Source organism: Giraffa tippelskirchi, chromosome 7 (genome assembly GCF_054371585.1).
Source record: "Giraffa tippelskirchi isolate mGirTip1 chromosome 7, T2T-mGirTip1v1.2.pri, whole genome shotgun sequence".
Taxonomy (NCBI): domain Eukaryota; kingdom Metazoa; phylum Chordata; class Mammalia; order Artiodactyla; family Giraffidae; genus Giraffa; species Giraffa tippelskirchi.
The window spans coordinates 36,875,014-36,889,052 of NC_137281.1; the positions used below are offsets into that span (position 1 = coordinate 36,875,014).

Consider the following 14,039-nt stretch of genomic DNA (forward strand, 5'->3'; position numbering starts at 1 on the left):
TCCCCAGCACTGACCCAGGGCAAGCCTACTTCTGGGAGGCATCCTGGCAGAGCTCTGCACCCCCCTCAAATGCTGGAGGTACCCCTTGTCCCCAGGCGCTGCTTCCTCTCCCTGCCTACCCCTTTTTCCAGCTGCTCATGGATGGGGTGTCCACAGGGGCACCTCCACTGTCGTGGGGCTTTCTAAAAATATCCCACCTCCGCATAGGGCAGCTTCAGGACATGTATATGTCAACATTCCTGTGTGAACATTAAGGTATCATTTAGCCAGAAAGCTGATACTGGCTCAGATGAAAAGAAGTGTCGATGCTGATTTTAAATCACTGACCTGGTGAGGACAATCCTGCAGGTGGCCCTGAGAGTTAGTCACAGCTGCTCCTGTGCCCCGAGCCTTCTGATCCAAAAACCCATCAGAACGGCATCTTGCCTGCAGTTCACAGAAACGCAGGGTCCCAGACATGCGTTTCTCAATGTCTCACCCCTTCCTGTGACCCCGCCCCTCAGAGGGCGGTCAGGTTGGCCTCCTCATCTCCTCTGGTCCCCAGGCGGCTGGGGAGGTGAGGCACAGCCTGGCCCGCCCCTCAGGCCGTCCTGTGCTAGGGCGCTCTGTCTGCTCCCACGACAAGAGGGAGCCCTGTGAAGCAAGTGGTGAGACTGCATCCCTGGTTTTCAGGTGAGGACACTGAGCCTCAGAGAGATTAAGGCCCCACTCAAGCCAGGAGCCCAGTTGTGGATGGAGCCTTGAGCCTGTGGCTTGAGCCCCCCAAAGTCTGCATGGAACAAACTAGAAGCCTAGGGCAGGAGTGACCAAAGAGGGCTGTGGGAAAAGGAGGGAGACTTGTTGGGGGTCGGGGGTGGGGCATGGGAACCGGACGTCACAGCATGGGCAGCCACAGCAGGTGGACAGTGGCGGCCGTGGAGGGCTGGGCACACTGGGCACTTTGTACCTGCTGGACTCACGCCACAGGCTTGTGTGTCTGAGTAAATGTGGCATCTCGCACATACATCTCTCGCATCCCGCCCCTCTGCCCCTGGGGGCCGTGGAGGAGAGAAGGGCCCACTCCCTCACCGCTGCGTCCCTGACCCTGGGCCGACAGATGGCTCCCTAACTATGACCCTCAGTGGAAGTGGTGCCCCACAGGGGCATGTTAGACACGTGTGAGGTGTCTATGGCAGTGGCAATAATTGGGCCGGGCCTGCACCCGCAGTGACGAATGTCCTGCACTTAGCTCTCAATGCAGGGGCCGCTGGGCACGGCATCAGTGGACAGCCTCCCTCAGCTCCCGTGTAGGACTATCTCCAGGAGCCCAGCAGACAGCCCCTGGGACGTGGCCAGTGCCCCCAACCCGTCTTGGTGCCCCCCCCACAGGAAATAGCGCAGCACGTGGGCCTGTGCATGTGCTCAGGGCATGGTCCAGACGAGAAGAGGGGAAGGGAATCAGATGCCAGAGGAGCTGTGTGGACCACAGTAATGGGAGGGGTCTGCCTGGAGGAGGTGAGCCTGGTACTGGCCTCAACACACGAGGAAGTGTAGCACTCTTTGAGGTTGTTGTGCAAAAGTCAACCAACCAAACAAAAACACGTCCTCAACTGGGTTAAGAAAGAGTCAAGGGATTGATTGGTGGAGGTAACTGGAAAGCCAGAGATGTGTGTGGCTGCAGGTGCAGCTGGATCCAGGTGTTGACGTGTCATCAGGACTTGGGGTGCCTCCTTCTTTCAGCCCTGCTTTCCTCAGGGATGGCTCCACATTCAGGTGGGCTCTTCCTTGGAGGGTCTCTCCTGATAGTTTATGCAGGTGTCCTGGGGCTGGTCAGGTTAGTCTCACTTGACAGATTTGGATTCTTTGTCCACCCAGAACTGTTCACTAAGGGCAGAGGGATGGACTGGCCAGGCCCAGACCGTGTGTCCACCCCGAGACCATGGGACAAAGGCCGCCCCACCCAGACTGCTCAGGCTGAGTCGGGGAGGAGTGCTCTCCTTCAGGGGAGCAGAGGCTCTGGTGCCAGAAAAGGAGGGACTGGAAGCCCCACCGGTGGAGGAGGCAGCTGTCCAGCAGAAAAAGATGCAGATCAGAGGGACTGGGCCCTCCGCAGCCACCTCGAAGCTGGTCACCGCCACCAGCAGGAACACAGCGTGTGTTTTCTACAGAAGCTTGCTCCAGCATCCTCCACTAAGCAAATCTGCATGGATGGGGCTGCTCCGGTCCAGGCGTCTGCTGTGTCACACCCCCTGCTGCCAGGACAGCTGGGCATGCTCCGACCAGTGAGAGGGGCAGTGTCGTGGGGGCTGTAGCTGAGAGCAAGGTGTGGGAAAACGTACCCCCCACTGGCCCAGGAGGGGACCGAGACAGGAAGGTCAGGCCCAGTGTGAGCCCCACCCCCAAGGGCCCCAAAGACAGGAAGACAAAGGGACAAGGGGCCCCCTCTAGCTCTATTAATTGCTTGTTAGCTTGACCCCCACAGGGCTGGCTGGGCCTGGCAGCCACCACAGTCCTCCATGTGCCTTGGCATGACCCCTCCTTCCTGCCACCCTCACCCTTCCTTACCCATTGCCCACACCTTTGCTCAGGGTGGTGGGGGTGAGGGTCTGGGCTGGACACCAGTATCCGAGATGCACGTCCAGGGCTGTCCGCTGGAGCACAGTAGGGGTTAACCCTGGGTCCAGGCTCTCCCATTTAGTAGCATGTGACCTTGAGCCTCAGTCTCCCCATCTGTTAAACAGGATGGCTCCCCAGCAGAGCTGCTGCTGTGGTTGAACTAGACACACTGTTGCTGAGACGGACGAGATGAGAAGACTTGGGAGATAGAGAGGGTGGAGTGAGAAACTGGGGTCATGCCTGGTAGTAAAATGCCGAGGACCCGTTCATCTCACAAATACTGTAGAGCACCAACTGTGTACAAAGCATTGTGAGATGGGGGGGCCCTGAATAATCAGAAAACCGAGGGACAGGCACACGCAACACCAGCTGTGACATATGGTGTGTTTGGTGCACGGTGGGGGCAGACTGGGGGCGTAGAGGAGGGCTTCCCTGAGGAAGTGACGTTAAGGTGGAGAAGGGCAGAGCCAGGGGAAGGATGATCTGGCTGGGTGAAGCACCCTGAGGTAAGATGACCCTGACTATTTGGGGAACAGAGGAAAGGCTGTGTGCTTAGAGGACCAGGAGAGGGGAAAGGTGGGAGGAGGGTAGAACAGAGAGCAGCCAGGCTGGGGCTTTGGAGGCCACGGTAAGGAGTTTGGAATTTAGGAATAATGGGAAGCTATTGAGAGTTTAAACAGAGAGAGTTATTGTACCCATCAGAATTAAGTTTGTGAATATCTGAGACCTAGAAAACAGTGATTTAAATGAGATAGAAGTTTAAAAAAAAGTAAAAAAAAAAAAAAAAGAAATATCCAGAAGGATTGGAGTGTCCACAAAGTTGTCAAGGACCTGACTGTTTTTAGATCACCAGTCCACTGTCCCTCAGGTATAGACCTTATCTTCATGATCCATGATGGCTGCTAGAGCTCCAGCCAGCACAGGTTTCAGGAAGGAGGAAGTGAGAGAAAAAGGGTGCATTTTCCCTTTACAAAGCCTTTTCCAAAGACCTCGCTACACTTGGGCTGACCTCTGTATGGATAGAACTGGTCACATGGTCTCATCTTTGCCACAAGCAAAACGAGGAGGTGCAATCTTTAAGTTGGAGATCAGTGTCCCCAGTTGGAAAAACGGGGAGTTCTTTTACTACGGCCTTCCTGCTGACTGTGGTGTGGAAGACAGACTGAAGAGAAGCAAGAGGGAGGCAAGGAACCCTTGGGAGGGGGGCCAGGGACAGCCAGGAAAAGACAAGGAGTGGCTCGGACTCAGGGGTGTCCCAGAGGAGATGGGGAGAAGTGGATATGGGGATGGAGGTGGGTGACTTGAGTCTTAGTGGTTGGTGCCGATGGTGGTGCCATGCACTGAGCTGGGGAGACGGGAGAGGGATAGAGCAAGGGCCGATCGAGAGGTATTGCCAGCACTGAGCTGGGGAGACGGGAGAGGGATAGAGCAAGGGCCGATCGAGAGGTATTGCCAGCACAAGACCCCTGCGACCACCACACCTTGGTGATGGGGTGGAGCCAGGAGGACTGCTCCAGGCCACCCTTCCCCAAACCGTGCACCGCATCCCACTGGAGTGCAGTTCCCAGGATTCCACGACAGACACAGAGGAGCACTTGGCTCTGTAAGGCCCGGTTTCTAAACCACACCCTCTAGTGGCCTGGCTGAGGCATAACATGGCTCTAGGTGGGAGGGTGTCTCCCCCTAGCAGGAAGTCTGGCCCTGCCCACCACCCTCAGGTCCCGACTCCCTTCTCTCGCATCAGGCAGAAACCTTGACAGTGGGGTCCAAAGGAAGAAGTTTGGGAAACTGGCCAGGTTTCTCCCAGTCATTCCTCACACGGGTGAGCCTTCCTGAGGTCACGCGGGCACACGGAGCAGCATCAGCATGTGGGCCCTGACGCACAGGCCTGTTTTTAGCCCCAGCTGGAGGCACCAGCCCTGCTCCCCCACCCTGCCTCCCTGAGTCACCGCCTGCCTAAGGCGCTCAGCATCTGGTTCCCAGGGCCAGCGTTCTGGCGGCTGCCCGCAGGAGAGGTTCAGGTGCTGGAGAGGGGCCGGGACCCAGGCTGTCCTGGTGGGAGACTTGGGAATCCGAGGGCTGGGGTCTATGGGACACTGACCCTAGGGAGCTGAGTCTGGGCTGGCATTATGGATATGGCCTGCCGGCCAGTTACAGCTTCCTTCCCAGGGCAGGCAGTCAGGAGGGGACTCAGTGCCTGCGCCTTCACATTGACCTCCTGCATTAGACAGGCCCTGAGGCGTGAATAGCTACTGAGCTGGACAGCCTGATTCTGAAAGTCTCCACAGAAGGCTTTGGCCCCACATACGTTGGTAGAGACCCAGGGACAGAGAAGACCGGCAGGCTGCAGTCCATGGGGCCGCCCAGAGTCAGACACGACTGAAGCAACTGAAGCACGCACACAAGCACCTTGGTAGAGAATCTTTTGTCAGCCTTGTGCCTTCCAGGTGTTGACCTTGCCCCCTTCCTTCGTGTCTTTCCCACCCCGAAGGCCACCTGCAGATTTCCATCTCCTGCTCGCTTCCTGAGCCATGAGCCATGGCCTGTGGGGAAGGGAGGTGTCTGTCTCTCTTGCTCTCTTGGAGGGTGGCGGGGTTCAAAGGACTCGAGAGTAGGGTCACTGACCAGTGATCATTGTTGTGCCCACAAATAAAAGACTCTGTCCATGTCCTCATCTCCTCACAGGCCGACGCCAAGATGGTGTGTGACGTGGTGAGTCGGATGGAAGACACGGAGCCCTTCTCTCCAGAGCTGCTCTCCGCCATGATGCGACTCTGGGGCGACTCGGGGATCCAGGAGTGCTTCAACAGGTCCCGGGAGTATCAGCTCAATGACTCTGCCAAATAGTGAGTGTCCTGGGCAGGCAGGAGACCGCCAGCAGGGCAGTGATGCGGCGTGGAAGGGGCTGGGGGCGGGGGCGGTGGGGCAAGGAGGCGTCCTGGGCTGAAGTTGGAATCGCTGTGAGATACTTTGCCTTGTGTGTCAAGAAGGAAGGAGAAGGGGCGTCGCCTCCTGCCCATCCTCCCCCCAGGATGAGAAGGAGGCCAGGGAAGTGGGGGGCACAAGAGACAGCTAACAGCAGGGCTCCCAGAGGGCCAGGGCCATCACCCGCCTGCCCTGGAGTGGGCCCGGCCCCCCAGAAGGAAGGTTTTCAGTGCAGCAACCATTTTTTCCCCTGGAGAATCCTTGACCCCGTAAGTACAAATCAAGAGTAACATAGGCAGAAAATAACTTACATGGTTTTCTTTTTGATAAAAGAATAAGCTTTCCATTCCTCTGTCTATAAAAATAAGGAATACGTAACCCATCAGATAAGTGAAATAAATAGTCAGACATATACTTTAATACTGCATTACAACTAATAAGGAAAAGTAAAAGACAGACGGGAGAGATCGACCCCCAGGGCAGGGAAGAAGAGGGCGTGAAGCACTGAAAGCCAGAGAGAGTGGGTGGGTGAGAGAGGGGAGGGCGGAGAGGTGGCCCTTCTGTGACCACAGGTCACATGACTGCCCACTGCAGCCTAGCCACTCCAGGCATCTGGAGGTATACATGTCCTTGGCCCCTGGATCGGCAGCTCCAGGGAATGGTCCTCAGTGGTCAGAGATGCATCTTCTGTTTGAAGACACTGGGATTGCATTCCAGCTTTCAGGAAACGCACCCACATTTACAGATTCGTGCCCAGGTTTTCAGTGGGCACCTCTGGGCTTAAGCTGCCCTGCGTTAGGACACATGGCCTCTGACACTGATCTGCTCAACCTCCTCTCAGCCAGGGCCCCTTTTCCCCCCAGGACACACCGGCAACGTCTGGAGAGGTTTTCAGTTGTCCTGACTAGGGTGGTGCTACCGGCATCTAGTGGGTAGAGGCTGAGGATGCTGCTGACTTCCTAGAGATACATCGTACAGCCCTCCACAGCAAAGAAATGTCATACCCACAGTGTCAGTAGCACTGAGAGTAAGAAACGCTGGTCTCCATGGTGCTGATATAGAGGAGGCCAGCGCCGAGAAGGCAGCCTTCAGTAACAGACACTGGGCCATGGCCACTGGCCGTGAGGACAGCTGACAAACCGGGGACTTGTCTTCCCCCAGCTCTGCACACCTAGATTGTCCTGGGGCAAGCGCTTGTGTCCTGTGAGTCCCAGGTGGTAGTGACCCAGGCGCCAGTCCCTTTTGAGTCCCCAGGACACCTTAATGGCAGGGATGTGAGCCCAGAGGCTCAAGTCCACACCTCTCTCTGTGCACTCAAATCATAGATCTCGACCCAGGTGTCCCCCCAACCCCAAGCCAGTCAGGCCTGGCGAGGGCGTCCCCTTGTTCTCCCACTCCCTGCCCCCTGCTCAGCCTTAGTCCAGACCCTTCCCATCCCCCCACTACCCTCAGGGCCACCTCAGGACATCAAATCGTGCCCCCCACCTAACGGATTGCCACTTAACTAATCATAATATCAGTCCATTGCAAAAAAAATTTTTTTTAACAATATGGAAAGGTGTAAAGTTCATAGTGGACTCCTCCTCCCAGGCCTGCCCCCTCCCACTGTTAACTATCTCTGTTTATTTGTCCCAGTGATGTCCAGAAAACCCAACCCACCAACTCTCAATGGCATTTAATGGCTGAAGCTGTGAAAGCTGAGGAATTTAGCTCCCCTCCCTCCCTTCCATCCTTCCTTCCTTCTCTCTTCTCCACTTCCACCCCCAGTTTTTGGCTAGTTACAGGGATATTTTTAGTTCTTCTGGTGGTTACCTTGATAAGTCAAAACGAGCAACTTGAGTGAGTGCTTGTCAACTCCCCCAGGTGAGCTGAGGAGACCGCCCTCAGCTCTCCGGGACAGGGCTCTGCAGAGGGCGGGGAGGCCCGCAGGCAGGCAGGTTCTGAAGGCCCTCGAACACTTTCTGGTCCGGGGTTGCTTTGCTGTTGTTGTTTTAGCTGCTAGCTCTCGTCTTCTGACAGAATCTGGGGCCTGAAAGGTGAAACAGTTCAAAGTAGATTTGTTGTGACAGAGGGAGAGAGAGGCCTAACAGGGCTGTCGCCTGGCACAACTCTGGGTGACGCACACCTCACACTCACACACACACACACACACACACACACCCCTCACACACACACACATTCTCACCTACACCTCACACACACACACATATTCTCACACCCTAGACATACACACCACACACATACACCTCACACACACACACACACACACATTCACACACACATTCTCACCTACACCTCACGCACACACACACACCTCACACATAAACATTTTCACACCCTAGACATACACACCACACACATACACCTCACACACACACACACACTCACCGTAGACATACACACCACACACATACACCTCACACACACACACTCACACTCACACCCTAGACATATATACCACACACACACATACACCTCACACATACACATACACCTCACACATGCACACACCCATCACACACACATACCTGTCACACACACACCTCACACACACACCTCACACACACATTCTCACATCTCACACACCCGTCACACACACACACACATTCTCACACCCTAGACATACATATACCTCACACACACACACACACTCACACACATTCTCACACCCTAGACATACATACACCTCACACACACACACACACTCACACTCACACACACACACTCACACCCTAGACATATACACTACACACACACATACACCTCACACATACACATACACCTCACACACACATACACCTTACACATACACCCGTCACACACAGCCCTCACACACACACACACACCTCACACACACACACTCACACCCTACACACACACACCTCACACACATACACACTATCACACCCTAGACATACACACCTCACACATACACCTCACACACACACCTCACACACACACACACACACACTCTCACACCCTAGACAGTGTGAGCGGCTCCCCAAGGCCCAGAGCCCAGTCACCACATGTCCCTGCCCAGCCATGGGGGGCAGGCCAGCCGGCCTCTCACATTACTGGGAGGCTCCAGGGCTCAGGGTGAGGGGATGCCGTCCGGCCTAGGTCTCCCTCTGTTATGGGTCTTTGAACACAGTCAGCACTCCCTCTCCCCTCTGAACAATGGCTCCGAGAGGAGTCCCAGAAGCCCAGAAACCCGAGCACACACCAGCCAGGGCTGTAAAAGGTAGTTAGTTCCATGGTTTGGGAGGATCATTTTTCCCCAGACCCAGGTCCCTACTAAAGGTCTGGCTGGCAAGGTGCCCTTCTGGTCAGAGCCTTCCAGAGTGAAAGCGCAGGCGCTCACACTGATCTCAGGGGCCTGCGTGCTGTGCCATCACCTCCGTCACCCCCTCCAGCCTCACTGCTTGCTGCCTGCCCCGCCTTGCCCCATGCACAGCCTCTCCCCTGACTCCTGTCCAGCGCCTGCAGGCCTGGCTCCTCCTCCACCACGGGCGTGGCCTCTGCACCCACTGGTCCTTCTGCTGGACCATGAGAGGCTCATCCCCTCACTGCTCTCCGTCTCTTCTAGAATGTTGCCTCCACAAGCCTTCACCAGCCACCCGATACCAAACAGCAGCCCCCAGCCAGCCTCCCTCTACTGACAGTCTGAGTCTTCCCTCCTGACACTTACCAACTCCTGACGTGTTGTACAGCTTACTTCTCTGTTAATTACCTCATGCACACACACCCAGGAACAGAGGCTCCAGGAGGTGGGGCCTGTGCCCCCACAGCACCCAGGATGGTCGGCAGGCAGTAGACACAGTAGGTGCATAGTCCCCTGAGCGTACCCTCTACTCTCCCGTGACCTCCTCCCTGTGTGAGGCTCAGCCAGCAGAGAGACAGAGGGCCAGGCTGTCTGCCTAAAGGAGGGTTCCCCAGCTGGGATGAGGCCAAGATCAGAGGCTCCCAGCCCAGGTCTCCAGCTAGGGATGACAGGAGGAGGCTCCTGAAACCAGCACCGCTTCTGGGCAGAGGCAGTGGGGGCAGGGGAGGGGCTCCTCCAGGCTGAGGACGGAGGCCGCCCAGATGCCCTTGGGCCTGGCGAGCAGGTTCCATGGCAGCCAGAGCTTTCAGATCTGCTCTGCCGCGTCAGCCTCCCTCCTTCCACGGCGGAGAGGAGGCCTGGAGGCCTGTGTAAGAGCACTGGCTCTGGAGTCGGGCAGACCCAGCCTTGACTCCCCCAGCAGTGTCGTCCCCTTTCTAGGAGTGTGGCTTCAAGCTCACCTTCCCTGAACCTGGGACCCACCATCGGCTATGTTTACTTAGGGAGCATTCTCACAAGGATTTGAGGCAGCTTGGATTGTTGGTTTACCAGTGGACACCCTCCTTGGTGGAGGCATCTGCCCTTCCCAGCCCCGCGAACGTCCACAAGCTGGGGAGTCAGCCCCACCAGCGGGTCTAGGGCAGGTGTTGATGAGGCTCGGCCCCTCTATGCACAGCCTGGGACTCCCACATCATGCCATGACTCAGACCCTCGAGGTTGCTCCCCATGGGCTGTGTGTGACTCTCCCCGCACAGGGATGGGTAGTCCATTCATTGGCCCTGTGGGTCACTGAATCTTCCTGCCAGTCTGAGCGAGCTCCCTTCTTCCTGGTTTCCTGGATTCCAACCTGGCTTAGGGTTCAAACCTTAACCCGTACCAACCCCTAAAGCCTTCCCAGTGTGTGGCCTTGGAGGGCCAAATGCAGAGGCCTGGTCTGACCTTGTCTGAGTGTGCCTGGAACTGTGCGCGAAGTCCTTGGTCTGAGTTAGAGGCTCTGAGCACCTGAGGCCGGAATGTGAGCTTCTCTTCCTCAGCTCCGCCCCACGGCTGGCCCTGGACGGGTGATGCCGTCCCTCCCTGGCTTGGGTCGGGGCTGGCACTTGGGGAGGGCAGTGCCCACACCTGGTCCACGGTCCCCGTGTGCTGCCATCCCCAGCTACCTGGACAGCCTGGACCGGATCGGGGCCGCCGACTACCAGCCCACCGAGCAGGACATCCTCAGAACCAGGGTCAAAACCACCGGCATTGTAGAAACCCACTTCACGTTCAAGAACCTCCACTTCAGGTGAGGCCCAGGGAGACTCCTCGGTCCTGGAGAGGGTGCTAAGACACGGGCGACCCCCGCCTCTCGGTCTCAGCTCTTCTGGAGCATTCCTGTCTCAGGGAGCTCTCGAGTTGGGACAGGCAGTTGGATGCGAGAAGGGACCTGTGTGTGTGCCTCTTTGCCACCAAGGTTGGGGGCTGCAGTGAGCAGGGAGGCTTCCTGAAAGAAGCGTCCTGGAGGGGGGCTCTGAGGAACAGGGAGGATTCAAGCGGACAAAGGAGGGGAGTCCTGTCCCTGCGTGACTTCTGAGGGGGAGACGGTGGATCACCCAGGTGGTCTTGGACGGCGTGGAGGCGTGGGGAATAAGGGTGGGTGAACCCAAGCAACCCAAGGACCCATGTCATCTCAGAGCTGGAAAGGGCTTGGAGATCAGCTGGCCCACCCTCTCCAGGTATGTAGGGGAAACAGAGGCCTGGAGGAGCAAATCTGTTCCCGAGCACAGAACACAGCTCAAGCCCAGGGTCTGAGCACCATAGGCCTTGCCAGGGGGTCATAGCACCACCTGGGGCAGCTTGCATGCCCTGAGGCCTGGGTGCCCCTAGCTGCCTCCACCTGCCTCCCGGGTGTGGTTTCTGGGTGTCGGGTGGAGCAGGAGGAGAGGCCAGGATGGCCGGGACAGTAGACCAGTAGACCCGTGTGAGGCCGCTGCCTGGCCTTGCCCAGCCTGAGGCCCAGCCCCCGCCTGCTCCCACACAAAGGGCTGGGGTTCTGTCTCCATCCCTGTGAGGCTTCCTGGGGCCTCCCTTGAGCCCGAGGAAGGCAGGGATGGGCCAGACAGCCCCACGAGATGCCCCTGTCCCCTAGTCCCTCGGTCTTTCCCATTCACCCCTCGGGGCAGTAGGTGTGGAGCTGGGCTGGGGGTGCCCGGCCCGCAGCAGCTGAGAGTATATGCTGTGGAGGGGCCTTAGAGACCATCACCAGGGCCCAGTATTTCAGATGGAGAAGCAGGGTCCAAGGGAGGTGGTGACGGGACGAGGACCGGACCTGTGTCCTTGCTCCAGGCCCACTGTGGGCTCCAGCCTGCAGTACCTCTCCTCTGTCGGCGGGTCGGCGGGTCGGGGTCCAGCCCACCCCGGCAGCTGTGCGCCAGGCCTGGGATCTTCATTCAGGGCGTTAGATGTGAGGTTGACCTCGCCCTTCCAGGACCAAAGCCCCTCTGCCACCATCTCCCCTGACAGCTCTCATGTTCCCTGGGGATGGTGTCTGAGAAGGGGTGAGGGAGGGAGGGCACAGAGTGGAGGCTTTGTCTGCAGACAGACCTTGGTCTCACCCCAACTCCTGCTGGCACCCTGGCATTTAACCCCTTGCTGCCTCACTGTCCCTCCATGTGGGAGCTGCAGGTCCCTGCCCGCCTCCCTCCGTCCCTCCCAGGCTGCTCTGGGGTTTCCATGGACCACAGACGCGAACAGACGTGCTCGGAAAGCCAGGGGCAGGATATGCATGTCCCCCTGAGAGGGGGAGCTCGCAAAGGCATGTCCAGCCGAGGTCACCCCTTAGTGACAGCCCTGAGAGGCAGGGGCAGGTCTTGGCGTCGCTGTGTGGGGCGCCACCCAGTCCTGGGACAGAGCAGTGATGGCCACCCCGCCCCGAGGATGCCATGCTCAGTCCTCAGCCTGGGGCGAGGCTCCTTGGGAGGCTTGTTTTGTGTACAGCAGCCTTCCTCCCCCACCCCTCAGCTCGACCAGTGTCCCCACACCTGCTGGGGTCTCCCTACCCCCATCCCCAGCTTCCCTGTCTTCCTGACAGGCTGTTCGACGTCGGGGGCCAGCGGTCTGAACGCAAGAAGTGGATTCACTGCTTCGAGGACGTCACGGCCATCATCTTCTGCGTCGCACTCAGCGGCTATGACCAGGTGCTCCACGAAGACGAGACCACGGTGAGTGGCCCCGGCCCGCCTGGCCTCAGCGGCCCACAGCGGCTCTCGGGTGCAGCTGGCTGCGTTGGTGGGGGGCTCGGACATTGGCTAGAGTGGGACATTGTTCCCACCTCTCTCCTGACTTCAGCCAGATGCCTCATGATGCCAGTGTAGTGAAGGCAGCCGTGGGCCCCCTGCTCAGAGGCTGTGTGCAGATGCCAGGGCCCGGGCAGCAAGGGCCTCTGCAGTAAACACAGCAGAGTCGCAGAGGCTGTCAGGCCAGAACCAAATTAAGCAAATCCTAAATGAAATCAGGGTGCAGTCAAGCAAGAGTGTATGTAAGACAGAAATAGCAGTTCTTAGCCCTGACAGCTCTCCCTGAGCAGTGGACAGGGCTGGCAGAGGGTTGGGCAGCCTGGGGCTCATGGTGAGTGACGGGGTTGGGGACACAGGCCCCTCCCTGGAGGGCGCCAGCCCAGGTTCCCACCTTCCGTCACTGCGTCTTCAGTCTGGGGCCTCGGAGAACTGCCAGGCTGGCTTCAGAGGGGGGCCCTCTCTGCAAGGGGTGCTGCCTTTCTCTGGGCCTGGCCCTGGTTTGCTGCTGGATTCAGGGAGCACCCTCTTTGTCTTAGGGGTGTAACCATCATACCCGCCTGGTGGGGTGTGGGCAGTGGGGTGAGAATCTTCAAGTACTTGGAACCGTCTCTGGCTTAGCAGCACTGGGCTAGTGGTCGTATCGTCCCTGGGGGTTGTACTGAGCTGGGGGCCCACTGAGCTGCCCACAGAGAGGTGGGCCTGGTGGGGTCTCAGGAGACAAGCACCCGCTGAGGTGGGGCTTCTGGGCCGTGGGGTCACATCCTTGGCGATCGTTAGCTCCTGCGTGTGATGCAGGCAGGCACAGACCCCTGGCGCTGAGGTTTTGGGACTGGGCTCGTCACGGTGGGCCTTGAGCAAGGCTGTCTTCTTTCTGGGTCTGTCTCATCGTCGGTCCTGCCCGCTGGTCCTACGGGGCTGCTACTGAGGTCTGCTGGCCTTTGGGGTGTGGTGCTGTGGGAGGAGGCGCCGCCGTTCCGAGGGGTCGGGGTTATGCAGTGATGGTGCTGTGGGCAGATGGGGCCAGGGCCACTGGCCGGGTGGGCCAGCAGTACTTGCGTTGCATGTTGACTTGTCCCCCTTGCCCTTTCTCCTTCAGTCCCCAGAACACTTCTAAGCAGGGCATCAGCAGAGCCCCACAAACCCTGCCTTGTTCCGGGGCGAGGCTCTGGGATGCCAGCTGTGCAGCTCTTTCTAACGCCAGCATTTTCTCAGTGGCCTCAGGAGCTGTGGTGTCTAAGACCCCCAGGCTTGGACCCACTGACCATCCCGAAGCCCAGGTCGGCTCCTGCCACCCCCACAAGGCACCGCGCAGAGGGACCACCCCGGCACGTCTCTCACTGATCCACTGTTGACCCAGCTTATGGACCCACTGTTCACAGTCTGCCTGGCCACCATGTGGTCTGAGCTCCATTTGGTTCATCTTT

At 58.2% G+C, this 14,039-nt stretch overlaps 1 protein-coding gene across 4 annotated transcripts in view; it reads left to right on the forward strand.

The window, feature by feature from the left end:
* GNAO1 (G protein subunit alpha o1) overlaps window positions 1-14,039 on the forward strand; it is a 177,515-nt gene that overhangs the window by 145,989 nt on the left and 17,487 nt on the right. For 3 of the 4 annotated variants that reach the window (XR_014059693.1, XM_081510666.1, XM_081510665.1), the window contains exons 4-6: window positions 5,281-5,441; window positions 10,497-10,625; window positions 12,411-12,540. Coding sequence is in view for 3 of the 4 variants with exons in the window: in XM_081510666.1 (XP_081366792.1) it covers window positions 5,281-5,441; window positions 10,497-10,625; window positions 12,411-12,540 (420 nt within the window). In the remaining variant the exon portion in view is untranslated. Of the gene's footprint in view, window positions 1-3,630; window positions 5,009-5,280; window positions 5,442-10,496; window positions 10,626-12,410; window positions 12,541-14,039 lie in introns of those variants that run through there. The other variant, XM_081510667.1, reaches the window with a different exon arrangement.